Here is a 14,485-nt window from a genome sequence, read left to right as displayed (position 1 = left end):
CTTTCTGTAACTTTTGCACCCCAGAAATTCTACAACAGAATGACTGAAAAGAAAATAATCAAGATGCTACAATGGTCAGACTGAAATACTGTATCGTGTCCTTAAGAGAACTGTGCATACAAAAATTCCTGCCAACCTCAATGAACTGAAGCATTGGTGTAAAGAAGGGTGTACCAAAATTACTTCAGAATGATGTGAGAGATGATAAATTAATACAGAAAATAGTTACCTAACGTTATTGCTGCTGAAAGTGGCTCTCCAAGCTAATGAATGAAGCCCCATTTAGTTTTGACACACTGCATCTGCACTTTGGTTCAATTAAAAAATGGGACAGTGTAATATGCCATGTGTTATTCATCCAGGTTGTTTTTTTTTATTATTAATAATGCAACAATACCTGCCACCCTGACGTGCTGGCCAGTAACAGGAGCACATTTAGGGAGAGTCTAAGATTACCCAAATGCACTACTGAACGATAATTCCAGCCTGTGGATATCTCTGTACAAAGAATTGAGTGTGCATTTTCTTTTTTTACCATGACTATATCTGAACTACATTATGAGACCAGAGGGTGTATCAGTACCTCAGTGTTTCCAGCCTACATTTTGAACTCCCAAGTCCAGCAGAGAGCAGTTGCACACCTGAATCCTGTAAGTCATTGCAACTGAGGTCAAGCTGCCTCAACTGGGAGTTGGAGCTGAGAACTGAAGCAAACACCTGACAGCACTTATTTTTCAGGCAACAGCCAGGCATGCTGCAGAGAGAACAAAATCATCTGAACATCATATATGCAAGAGAGCAAAATGTGCAGATGGTCCCATCACTAATTGCATTTACCTGAACTGCTCCAGTCTGCAGACTGGACCGATCAAAGCAGAAGGAATCATAGTCAACAGAGTTAATTCATCAATGAAATCTTCATAGTTTTCATTTATTTTCAACTCTCTTGTATAATATCCACTGTAATCCTTTGGATAACTGTACATGCAGTTAGTGAAGCTCAGGACCTTCAGAGGTGATTGTTTTGATTGAAGGACTGAGGTCAGAATGTGACAATTCCTAAAGTCTAGAGAAAACCCAGATAACCTGTGCAAAACATATCAGGTATAAACAAAGGATACCAAGGATAATTTACTGCAATTCCGTTACTGGACATATTGTATCTCATGTTTTAACAATTTAACTAAAAAGCTTAGAGAAACAGTTATTTACACTGACCTCAGTATCTCCAGTTTACACTCAGGAAATCCCAGTACATCAATGAGAGCATAAGGAAAACCATCACTGACGTTAGAGTAACACACCAGGCACAACTCTCTTAAGCAAGAGTCTGCTGACTGAAGAATGGACAGTAGTACACCCAGGCGATCATTGCTTATATGCTCACTCTTAAGTCTGTTGAATCAGAAGAAAAGTGGAGAATGGCATGTCATGGTGGGTTTCTTATTTTCCTGGGCAATGAGAAAACATAAGTAGCAATGAACACTGTATTAGCTAACATTATTGTATAATAGTTATCATAACATGTATGCAGCAACCAGTACTATTGTTCAATTTCATATCAGGACTAACATAGGTTTAGGTATAACACACCAATCTCGCCTCTGTCAGTGCGCCCCAGGGCGGCTGTGGCTACAATGTAGCTTACCATCACCAGTGTGTGAATGATTGAATGTGTAACGCGCTTTGGGGGTCCTTAGGGACTAGTAAAGCGCTATACAAATACAGGCCATTTACCAATCTGGACAAGACAGAAAAGGAAGTGGATGATCCAGTCGGTATACTCAGACTTAAGATCAACAGAAATGCCTAAACGTTCTTTGCACAAATCACACCATGCACTGTTGTGTTTTTGACACAATGTATATTTCACTAGCTGGGCCCACGTCCTAATTTTAGGTTTGAGTAGTAGTAGCGTTTTAGTAGGCAAAAGTGATGCTTTGACATGAATTGAGCTGCGGTTTGGGGAAGGCCTCGAAGGGGACTGGCGATGGCTCCTGGGCCTGGCAGATCCTCATGTACTAAATCGAAATGAAGAAGTTAGAAAATTGAGAACAAGGAGGGAGGGAGGGTGGGGCACGTAAACCAGAATGAACAGCTTGCAGAATGGGGGTAGCCTATATACTGTAGATGACAACCGGAAGGAGAGTGTTTGGAGGCGTGATCCTGCTCCTGACATTCCGATAGATAATCTCCAAAACATTTATATAATCCAAAATACTTCATTCACTTTAGTCAGTCAGTAAAAAGTTCAAAGTCAGCAGAGTATATTACAATTTACCAGATTTAATTAGGCCACTAGTATCTTCCAGATCCTCTCCCTGTTCCCTAGAAATCCCATTGTGACTACTTGCAGGTGCACATTTGCGTGCACACTTCATATAGCGTCTCTGATGTATCAAAATCGGAAACTTTCAACTAGATTATGTTTTGTTCTTCATATGTACTATCACTCACCAGTTAGCCACAGCTGGGCTCACTTAATCTTGGCTATTTGGCTAAATGAATTTTCTTCCCATTCTATCTAAACAAACTTTTATTTACCTACTAAATCGGAATATTTGCACTACTTACACAGCCTTCTTGCAGTTCTTCATTTGCTGGACAAGTTTCTCAGTCCCAATAATCGGTGTGACAGAATTTGTCAGATCAAGTTCCTCGAGCACTTCCCCTGATATCTGCATCATGGTCGACAGTACTGCACAGTCAATAGGTGAGAGTCTCGCTCCTGAATCCAGATACATTCTGATGTCATCCTGAAATCTCTCTTCCTTCAGCTCAAACTTGCAGAGGAAAAGGTTCATGTACTTCTCTCGTGGGATGTCTTTGACATGGAAATTCTTCAGGTATCCCTTCATCTCTTCGGTGGTGTCCGAGCTGCTCTTTACCTGTGGCAGTAAACCCTGCAGCACTGTTTGATTGGACTCCAGAGAAAATCCAAGGAAGAAACACAGAAACAGATCTAACTGACCTTTCTCACTTTGCAAGGCTTTATCCACAACCTTTTTCTGCAAATCCAGAAAGCTCAGATCTGTCGGGTCGACACCCAGGAAAGACTTCAAAGTACTGAAGTTGTCCGTCAGGATGCAGTGGTGCATGTAGAGAGCTGCAAGAAACTCCTGAAAGCTTAAATGCACAAAGCTGAACATCTTCTTCTTGTACAGGCCTCGTTCTTCCTTAAGAATCTCTGAGCAAAATCCACAAAACACTGATGCTTCACCAACATCGATGCCACTTTCTGTGAGGTCCTCTTCATAGAATATGATGTTTCCTTTCTGCAGCTGTTCAAATGCCAACTTGGACAAGTTCAAAAGCATGGCAGAGTTCTGGGCTTGAGACTTCTTCTGTTTGGACCTCTTCTTGGAGCTTTTCCCTGCATATTTCTGTCTCGTTCTTTGTGTTTGAATTAGTAAGTAATAAATGTACAGCTCTGTCATCGTTGTGATGCCGCGGCTCCTCTCATCACTCCATCCTTTCCTAAACACCTCAGCGATGATCCAGCAAAACACTGGGATATGGCCCATGAAATAGAAGCTGATCATTCCTCTAAGACGAGACAGGATTTCTTCTGCCTGATTAGCAGTGCTGAATCTCTTCCTAAAGTATGACTCTTTTTGTTGCTCAGTGAAACCTTGGACTTCTGTCATCTGGTCAATGTATTTAGAAGGTATCTGACTGGCAGCTGCAGGTCTGGATGTTACCCAGAGCAGAGCGCAAGGCAGCAGGTTGCCTTGGATGAGGTTGGTCAGCAGCACATTGACTGTTGATCTTCGATCTATTTCACTTATTCTCACAGCTCCATCAAAGTCCAGTGGAAATCTGCTTTCATCCAAACCATCAAAGATGAACAGCACTTGCTTGTGAACAAGCTGCTGTGTAGCTTCTAGGGGTTTTATTTCAGGGTAGAAGTGAAGGAGAAGCTGCAGCAGACTGTAGTCGGCATCTCTGAGCATGTTCAGCTCTCTAAAGGGGAGCACAAAGATGAAATCAATGTGCTGGTTAGATTTTCCTTCTGCCCAGCTTAGAGCAAAGTTTTGGACAGCAAATGTCTTTCCAATGCCAGCGATGCCTTTCGTCATCACTCTTTGGATTGTCTTTTCTTTTGCTGGTTGTTGCTGAACATGAATTCTTCCTGGTTTAAAGATATTTAAGAAATCGATCTGTTGATAAAACACCTGTGAAATTGATGACTGCTGATCTGGGACATTAAAGTGATCTAGAATCTCATGTGATATGGAACCAGAATCCTGAGCCTGCTGAGTGACGTAGAGTTTTGTGTAGATGCTGTCAAGTCGAGACCGACTATCTGATGTGCCCTCATTTATCCAGGTAAACTTTTCCTGGAGATGGTCTTTAAGCTTTTGTTTAACACTCTCCACGACTTTATCCTGCTCCATGTTTGCAGCTCTGTCTCCTCCACACTGAACCTAGTTCTCCTGTCACTTGTTCTCCTTATAGGTGGAATCCTTCTGAAGGGATTAAAAACCTGAAAGCAAGAAAATAAATAAAATGTCCCTTTTCTTGTAGTATTACAGTGCAGTGATATTGATAAGCATTTGCTTTTTTTAATCTTTTTGTCTAAATTGATTTTCCATTTTTACATCCACACTCAACACTTTCGCACTACAAGTGAAGAAAATGATTTCAGACTAGGGCTGGGCGATATATCAAGTTTCTTAAAAATATCGATAAATTTTTATACGAGATATGAGATGTGACAATATCTTTTATATCGGTATAGTATATGTTACATCATAATTATACTTGTGGACCCACAAGTTTGCCTCTCTTTCGTCCACTTTTGTCTCTACGCAACGTTACTCGGCCTCGCCTCTCCTTCACTGAACACAACTCCCCCTCCTCCCCCATAGCTTCACCTGCAGGAAGCGACAAGATGGACACGGCAAATCTCCGTTAACGTGTTAGCGAGCTAACTGCGCTAACAAGCTAACCGCGCTAATGACATGTGGCCCACAGGGGCTGTGCAGCCTAAAATCCTTTAATTTTCTCAAAAGTTGACAGCGCGCCTTTCTGTATGAATTCTGGTTGTGCTTGATGACCGCGAAGCGAATTTATGTGGTACACGGCGCTCAGCAATCTGTCAAAAAATGTTTTAGTACGACTTTGGTAAACTACGGAGCTGCACCGCTTGATGGATTGTCGGAGCATTACGGCTGCCGTAGTCTGGAGCCTCGCGGAGTGATACGTAAAACTCCAGGCTGTCAGTCATGCAGTAGAACTTGGGAGCAGAGCAGCTGAGAAATCTGTCTTTGATATTATGCTCAGCATCTGTTAGTTTACATTTTGACTGCACAATTGTGAGCTTTTTGTTATGCACAAAAACAACATTGTTTTATTTATGGAGCATTATTATTTAATAAATACTCATAATTTATTTTTGAGTAATTTTTTCATGTACATCTACGCTGTATGTTAATAAAAGTGCCTGTGTGACATCTGGGAAACAGCTTTGACTAAGAACTCTCATTTTGTTCTTACTTTATGGCTTTAAAAAAATATCGAGATATATATTGTATATCGCCATCCAGTTAAAAAATATCGAGATATGAATTTTGGGTCATATCGCCCAGTCCTATTTCAGACAATGTTATAAATGCATAAAAATGACACAAGCCTTACCCTTTGATAAGACAGTTGAAATTTAGCTAAGGTGCCTTATAAAGTTTCTCTGAACTTAAAGACATTTCTACATAATGTGTTAGTCCAGTTGTGGCAAACTCAGCTGACTGGACATGGTTTAAAAAGCAATATGACAGTCTATGTAACATCTCCCAGATGACTGCACAGAACAGCGTAAAGAACCACACCCAAACTTTGTGAAAGACACATGAAAGCTAGTTTAGTTTCATTGTCTTATGCATCATAAAGATACCTCAAGCACTCTGTTCTCTATCAAAAAAACTATTTCTGCTTGTGGCTGGAAGGAGGCATGACGCGACCACGATTTTGGTAACATTTGACTTTATTTTGGTTGCTGCACCCTAGCTGCCAGCGACACAAATCCATAACAACAACCCAGTTCAGTCTTTTAACCCGGAGAGGTGTCATTGTGGATGCCCTGCAGGTATGTTTGCCAACCCTGCAGTGGCACCACTGACCATGCCCTGCCACATACCCCCATCACCCAACTGATGCTGGGGAGCCATCTGGCTAAACCTACTCCCCTACAGCAAATGGGAGAGGGAATCAGACCGAACAGTCGGCACCCCCGGGCCCGGGCCCAGAGACGGTGAGTTCAGCTAGCTAGCCGCTCCCACCCGAGGAGTGGGGTTGAGTGCAACGGCAGGCTGCGTCTTGGCTGATTGCACCCTGCGGCCGGTGCGGGTGCCTGAGCAGTTTGGACCTCTGCCACCACCATTTGGGCCACCAAGGCTCAGCCAGAGCTACAGCAGGGAGATGGAGCACCCCCAGAACCCCAAGCCCACCCTGGACCCACCCAGGGGCAGCCAGGCCACCAGGGCAGTAACCTACATCTGCCAGCACAGACCCTCCACCAACCCTCCTGTACACAGCCACTAGGAAAACACCACCCAAGATCCACCACAGCCCCCGGGTTGAGCCCCCCAGGAAAACCCCAGACACTCCAACCTCTAACCCCAAACCAACCACAATATCAAAGGAAGGCAAAAACCATCCATCCATCCATCCATCTTCATCCGCTTATCCGAGGTCGGGTCGCGGGGGTAGCAGCCTAAGCAAAGAGGTCCAGACCTCCCTCTCCCCAGCCACCTCCTCCAGCTTGTCCGGGGGAATACCAAGGCGTTCCCAGGCCAGCCGAGAGATATAATCTCTCCAGCGTGTCCTGGGTCTGCCCCGGGGCCTCCTCCCGGTGGGACATGCCTGGAACACCTCGCCCAGGAGGCGCCCAGGGGGCATCCTTGCCAGATGCCCGAACCACCTCAGCTGGCTCCTTTCGATGTGGAGCAGCAGCTGCTCTACTCTAAGCCCCTCCCGGATGGCCGGATGGCCGAACTTCTCACCCTATCTCTAAGGGAGAGGCCAGCCACCCTTCGGTGGCAAAAACCACAATTGTTGAATTGTATTAATTGCAGACTGGGATTTCTAATCACTTGTCTAATCACTGTCACATGCAGGGCAAATATGTGCGATGTCTGAGACCAGAAGTTTTGGTCTAAGCTGACTGAGCTGAACAATTTTCATCAAAAACACACAAATCGTGGAGGACTGTGTCTAACAAGAGATCAGATCATTAGTCACTGTAACCTGTGAATAAATAAGGCTGTTGAAATAAAACCTCTACAGGGCAAAGGTGCGTTAGATAGCAGGCGCACTTATGAGTTTATGAATCTGGGTGTGGCTTCTTTTTAGCAGCAGTTCAACATTAAGGCTGTTTAGAAGCAGCTTTTTTCATATAAAACTACATATAGAAATATCACAAGCTTACCTTTGCTTTCCAGACTCTTCAAACTCTCAAATTCGCCATTATGAACTGCACACTACTGGGTGGATGTTTGGATTGGGCTGATGCAATACAGTCCACTTCCTTGTTTCTGTACCTCTGTATGAGCCCGTGGAAGTAAAAAAGAAAAAGAAAAAAGAAAAAGGAAGTTCATGCTAGAAAAAGATCCCCACCAGCAGATGTAACAATATAAAAGAACTGCTGTCAGCCTAACAGGTAAATTACAGTAAGGTAACTTTGAAGGAGACAGTTTGTGCAGGAGCTGTGTGGGTTGTAGCGTCAGGGTCAAACGACACTGTAGACATGCCTGTCTGCACAGAAGAATAATCAGACATGAGAGAAAGATCCAAAAAGCACTTCCTGTCTGAGCCAGCTGCTCACTGTGGACCACTGAGCTAACCATTCAATCTAATGCATTATTTCTATGTGCGCAGCGATGTTCCCGTTGAAGGGAAGGAAGGCTGGATTCAGAAAAAATGATCTCCTCTGTATCCGGTTGTTCCCGTTAATGTTTAACCAGGTTGCCTCTGACAGGTGACAGTTCACCGACCCATAAAGCAGCACAGCGGGCCTCGCTGCTCAGATCCATCTGTAGGACGTGTGCAGATCCACAAAAACTGAACCAAACTACAGTGACTGACTCAATAACCTTTTTTTTTTTTTTTTTTTTTTTTTTTTTTTTTCCTAAATGACATCAGAAACAGCAGTATGCGACATTACGTGATGGCAGAGCTTCAGTTCATCCTTTGTCATTTTTTTTTTTTTTTTTAATAAATAGGACAGGGGGAATGAATGAGAGAAAGAGGGGGAGAGAAAGAAAGAAAACCAAAGGGGAGAAGAGACGGTGAGAAGGGGGGGGAAGAGAGAGAAAAAAAAAAAGAACTCCTGGGTCACCTGTATGGAGAAAAAAAAAAAACAAACAAAAAAAACAAACAGAGGAGACAGCAAACAACAAAGAGCAACATAATAATAGAGAAAACAAAGCACCATCACAATAAACTAGCTAGTCATAGATATCAATATTTACTAAATAATAAACGATATTGTGCAGCACGCAAGATAGACAGCGCACAGTGTGCTTTGAGGCAGCAGCCAAGAAAGCTTTAGTCCGCGTCTGTGAATACCCATGTGTGCATACCTGTGTGGATCAGCATGCTTGCATTCCAAAGGTTTCTCCATGTAATGATCTGCTAGGGAGTGTGGGGGGGCCACAGCCCCGTCCTCCAGGGTGTGAAGCGGGTATGGAGGAGATCAAAACTCCAGACATCCAGAGGCCCCCAGAACACAAGAGACCATGGAAGACCAACAGAGGGGCAGCCGCGCCACTGACTCAATAACCTGCAGCGTCTACAACCTTCATCCCTCCAGCTCAGTGTACTGACAGGTCTGCCGGCAGCACAGCGCCCTCTTGTGTCTCCTGTCTGTATTACAGTATAATACTGTGTATGTGGAAACTGACAAGTTAAATGCAGGGTGTTGGAGCTATTTGTTCTTATTTTTTATTATTTTGAAATTAGTTAACGTTTGTTGTTAGTTTACTTATATTTTGGAATTTATTTACAAGTTTATTTGTAGGTTAATATTTTGTTTCATTGTTTGTTTGATGTTACTTTGTTAAATTAGTCAGTAAGAGCTGTGGGGCCATTTTTGTTTCTATAAATAAAGAGACTGGTATAGGACCAGTGTAACATATGTGTTAAATACTTGTGAATTTCACCCAAAACACTTTCTTTTTTTGGATTAAATATGTCATTTTTGCATCTCACTCTCCTACCTGTGTGATCTGAGTCTGTGTGCGTTCATGTGCATGTGTGCGCTGCGTGGTGACGTAGGCGCGTGCATGTGTGCCCCGGTCACAGCTCCTTTCAGCATGGCCGGAGGTAAGTCACTGCCACGTTGCTCTCAGCTAATTAAAGTTTGTTCGGATCCCAAGCTGCAGTGTGAATACAGCCGAACCACCGCGTTTTTGTTTGTCATTAAGAGACTCATTCGGGATAAGTTTTGTGGAGGGCAGAGTTCACTAATATACACTTATAATGAGTTTTAGCCGAGAACGCAGCTAAAATGCTAGCATGCTAAGTTAGCCTGATCACTAGCGGCTTGAGAGCGTACTCGCGGCAGTCTCTTTTTTTTAACAGCGTGCACTCTTTTTTCCTTCGTCAGGAGAGGTGTACTGGCAGTCGCGTGACACACACAGATTGAACACATATTTCTGTGTTGCAGATGTGCAGTAAAGGGCCAAAGACCCAGTACTGTCTCCTGCCTCTTACTTTCACGCCAGAACACAACGCAAGAACAACAGGCGTAACACATGAACGGGTTACATTGGTGCCGTGACCCTTTGGATTCATCAAGCATCGACGTCATCTCGATCACCGTGGGGAGCTCTTCGCAATTGCCCTCGTTCCAAGTTGGTTGCTTTTCCTAACTTGTGTGGGACTTTTTGAATGAGCTTGGACATTTAATCTGCTCAATTCTCATCCTGAATAACATTAAGTGTTAGTTAAGAATACTGTGTTTGCTTTTGTACAGTTGCACTATTTGGAATCTTGTTTCTTGTGATTGTGCTTTATTCATCATTATGGAGTCAGCATCTGGTTCAGAGGCAACTGGTGTTCCTGATGGGGAGGTTTCCTCTAATGTTGGTATGGGGCGAGGGTGGTTTCTTGGGGATGGGGTTCAGACACCTAAAGTTGGTGTGTCATTTGCTCCCAAGTTTTGTTCCACTCGTCTCCAGGTTCCCCCCTGTGACATTCAGACCCCGCAGACAGCTGGCAGTGCTGAGTTGAGTACACTCATCTCAGATTTGGCCAATCAGATTGGTCAGTCCATTGTAGCCCAGCTGCAAGGTGATAAGGGGACCAGTATGCCTACTGAAAGCTCTAAGGCTGAGCAGGGACCCCCTGAGCTAAATTTGTCTGGGGTGAAACTTGTCTTGCAATCAGACATCAAGGAGCCACCAGTTTTCAGGGGTGATGGCAGTGATAAATTTTCCATTCATGAATGGGTTGAAATGATGGAAATGTACTTTGTAAAACGCAACACACCAACAGATCAGCGATCACGTGACATATTGGCTAGGTTGATGGGGAAGGCTAAGGATGTAGTGAGGGTCACCCTACGTCACAACCCCTCACTTGACCATGTCCAGGTTCCTGAATTGATATTTGACATTCTGAAACAGCACTTTAGTGTATTGACTTACTCTTCTATGCCTATGGCTGACTTCTATAACACCAAACCATTACAACATGAGGGAGTGATGGAATATTGGATAAGGCTAAACAATGCTATTGACGTTGCTGACGAGTGCTTGCGTAGGCAGGGGCGTAATGTTGAGGATCCAGGGCGTGAGGTCTCGATGATGTTCATCAAGTATTGCCCTGACCCCATCCTCTTGAACAGGCTCAGCATCAAAGCAGCTGAGGAGTGGACAACCACTGAGGTTCAAGAACGCATTGATAGCTTCCAGCGTGAACTCAGGGCACGCAGTCAGGGCAGTTTCCACACCTCACAGAGGAGAGAGGTTAGCCACAACTGCTCTATTGTGCCTCAAGAAGTGATGGCATCACAGCCTGGGCAGGCCAGTGTCGCCTTGCAGTCTCAGCCTACAGCACCAGCCTCAAACCTCGCTTGTCAGCTTTCGCCCACAGCAGCTTGCTTCACTCCTGTTCTAGCTGATGTTTCGACAACCTGTCCTTCTGGGACATCAGTGTCTTCTTGTCCGGTGCCTACGCCTACTCCTCAGTTCCAACAGTCACCAACATACACTGTGACCACTCAATCTAGTCAGCAGTCAGTTGGTTGCGAGCTTGGTTCGACTAACACCCAAGCTTTTGATGTGACTGGCATGCGTGCTCTGATCAGCCTCTTGGATCGCGTGATTGCATGTCAGAATGTGCAGACTACAGCCCCTGCATCTGCACCTTCGCAGCGTTTTACCCGCGGGCCCTTTCTTAAGAAGAGTTGTCAGGTCTGTGGCAACACTGGTCATTCCACTCACATGCACTGCAGGAGAGAGAATCTCTGTCTTGCATGCTTTGCTCCTGGTCATTGGAAAAAGGACTGTCACAGTCGTCGTGAGGGACGGGAGGCCGGGGCTGTCACGAGGCAGGGTTGGCCTTCGGAAAACTGAATCACCCACACTTGGAGAGGGGCAGTGTGGGGGATGAACCTAATACCCTCATTCATGATGAATCGGATCTCGAAATTCTTTATGTCAACACCTGTTCAACAATGCCAGAGGGATACCGTGTCGTGGTTCAGGGACCAGCAGTAGTGCCTACATTTAGTGAATTGTTCTACACCCAAGTTGTAGTGAATGACAAGGTTAACTTGAGGGGCATGATGGATTCCGGGTCTATGGCTTGCACTATGAGTGAAGAGGCCGAGAAGTCACTTAGAGAGGCTGGGGCTCTTGTGAGTGGACCGCAGTCGGCCAAACGTATTGTGCTGGTTGGCTGTGGTGGGAAGCAGACCCACCCAAAGTGCGTTTATGACTTGACACTTACTGTCCACGGTGTGAAATGCATTGTACCAGTTTTGGTAGTGTCGGGCCAGCGTGATGAGCTCATCATTGGCTCCAATGTTCTCAAGTACCTGATGCGAGTTATGAAACATTCTGATGACTATTGGAAGCTTGTGTCTGTGGGAAGCAAGCACTCGCTTCTTGACTATGAGCACTTCTTGGACATGATGTCGTGCACCACCAGATGGAGGGGTGAGGAGGTTCCTGACAAAATTGGCACTGTGAAACTGTCTCGTGCTGTGACACTACTCCCACGGTGTGAGCATCTGGTATGGGGCAGGCTGCCCAGCAATGTGCCAGTCTCTCCAGGCAGCACGATCATCGTGGAACCTTGCACCTCTGGGTCTGGGCCGAGAGACGTTCTTGTTGGCCGGGTGATCACATCCATGTGGGGTGATCGGTGGGTGCCATTGAAGATGACCAATCTCTCCTCAAAACCACTAACCTTGAAACGCAACTCGAGGGTTGCTGTCGTTTCATCTTGCCTTGCGGTGGAGGACCTTGATTTCCAGCAGGACTCCTGCAAGATGGCGAGTATGGCCCAGGTACCAGTCAGTGGGCCAGCTGCTACTGAGGCCGACTTGAATGACAGGTTGTGCTCCCTAGGTTTGGGTGATCTTGACATTGACTCATGCCATGCCAGCTTACAATCAAAGAGAGAGCTTGTTGAGCTAATTGAGCAGTATGAGGACATCTTCTCTAGACACCCACTTGACTGTGGCGAAGCTAAACGCTTTGTACATCGGATCCACCTGACTGATGAACGCCCATTCCGTATGCCTTACAGAAGAGTACCCCCTGCTCATTACCAACAACTAAGGCAGGTACTCACTGACATGGAGGAGAAAGGGATTATTCGCAAATCCATCAGCGAGTATGCATCCCCCCTCGTCATGGTCTGGAAAAAGGATGGTGGATTGCGGATTTGTACGGACTTCAGGTGGTTGAATGCGCGGACTCTTAAGGATGCGCACCCACTCCCTCACCAAGCGGATTGCCTTGCCGCGCTTGGGGGCAATGCCTTCTTCAGCACGATGGACTTAACCTCTGGGTTTTACAACATTCCAATGTGTGAGGAGGATAAGAAGTACACCGCTTTCACAACGCCTGTTGGCCTCTACGAATACAACCGGATGCCACAAGGGCTCTGCAATAGCCCAGCTTCATTTATGCGCATGATGCTGAACATCTTTGGTGACCTCAACTTCACCAGTCTGCTCTGCTACTTGGATGACCTCCTTGTCTTTGCTCCCACTGAAGAGGAAGCCCTGTGCTGGCTCCGAGCTGTTTTTCAAAGGTTGAGAGACAACAATCTCAAGTTGAGTCCAAAGAAGTGTCATCTGCTGCGGAAGTCAGTCAGGTTTCTTGGTCATGTCATCGACCAGACCGGAGTGGCTGTGGACCCAGCTAAGGTGGAAGTGATTTCCAAGATGCCAAAGGAGGCTCTAATGGAGAAGGATGGTTGCACTCCTTCTGTGAAAAGGATTAAGTCCTTTTTAGGAATGGTCTTTTTCTATCAGTGCTTCATTCCTGGTTGCTCAGCCATTGCCAAGCCTCTGTTTGCTCTGACGGCTGGCCAGAAGAGGAAGGGACGGACTAGTCACGCTGGGAGGGGTGCTGGCATGTTCAGGAAGTTGACTGCTGCAGATTGGAGCCCTGCATGTGACAAGGCCTTTCATAAACTGAAGGACGACCTCCTTAACTGTGCCGTGTTGGCTCATCCTGACTTTTCACGACCGTTCATTTTGTCTGTGGATGCTTCTCTGGATGGACTGGGAGCGGTTTTATCACAATTGCCTATCGACGGGGATAAGGCACGCCCTATTGCTTTCGCGAGCAAAGCGCTAAGCAGGTCACAGCAGAGATACCCAGCCCATCGCCTTGAGTTCATGGCCCTGAAGTGGAGCATCTCTGAAAAGTTCAGCCACTGGTTGAAGGGGCACAAGTTCACAGTGTGGACTGACAACAACCCGCTCGTTCATGTATTGACCAAGCCCAAGCTGGACGCTTATGAACAAAGGTGGGTGGCCAAGCTGTCATCCTATAACTTTGATTTGAGGTATATCCCAGGTCGAAAGAATGTTGTAGCAGATGCACTTAGTCGTGACCCCTTCACCTATTCTATTGGTGGGCGCTTGCTTCAGGAGCCCTACGAGCACTTGGTGCGGAATGCAGAAGGTGCGGCGGCTCATGAGGTGCAGGACGCTTTCAGGTTTGGTGTCCAAAATATTCAGGTTGCCCAACAACCTGTTCCAGCTCTGCCCTCAGAAGATTCCTACAGTTCGTCGGAAGTCACGGCTACCTTGGTTCACCATGATTACTGGGAAACCGCTGCGGAGAATAGAGCTGCCTCCCTTCTCTACCTTGTTCAGCAGTTGCAACCAGTTGGCAATGATGTACTGCCATCACTTACCTTACATGAGCTGGAGGACCACCAACTTCAAGATCCCATCATCTCCACTGTCCTGCCACTCGTAGCCTGCAGGAGGCGCCCTTCCAGGCGTGAGAGACATGAT

The 14,485-nt window shown here is 45.8% G+C and overlaps 1 protein-coding gene across 1 annotated transcript in view; it reads right to left on the bottom strand.

The window, feature by feature from the left end:
• The window catches only part of LOC101471704 (NACHT, LRR and PYD domains-containing protein 12), a 33,406-nt gene extending 25,623 nt beyond the window's left edge, over positions 1 to 7,783 (bottom strand). Inside the window, exons 1-5 of the mRNA XM_024802858.2 lie at positions 7,427 to 7,783; positions 2,575 to 4,486; positions 1,219 to 1,395; positions 838 to 1,086; positions 584 to 754 (exon numbers count right to left, since the gene is read on the bottom strand). Coding sequence (XP_024658626.2) covers positions 584 to 754; positions 838 to 1,086; positions 1,219 to 1,395; positions 2,575 to 4,397 — 2,420 coding nt within the window. The 5' untranslated portion in view covers positions 4,398 to 4,486; positions 7,427 to 7,783. The remainder of the gene's footprint in view (positions 1 to 583; positions 755 to 837; positions 1,087 to 1,218; positions 1,396 to 2,574; positions 4,487 to 7,426) is intronic.
• Between the last annotated feature and the right edge of the window lie 6,702 nt (positions 7,784 to 14,485).

The sequence above is a fragment of the Maylandia zebra genome, linkage group LG6 (genome assembly GCF_041146795.1).
Source record: "Maylandia zebra isolate NMK-2024a linkage group LG6, Mzebra_GT3a, whole genome shotgun sequence".
In the NCBI taxonomy this organism is placed as follows: Eukaryota; Metazoa; Chordata; class Actinopteri; order Cichliformes; family Cichlidae; genus Maylandia; species Maylandia zebra.
The sequence above is the reverse complement of the archived record's forward strand: the minus strand, read 5'-3'. Positions and strand labels throughout refer to the sequence as shown.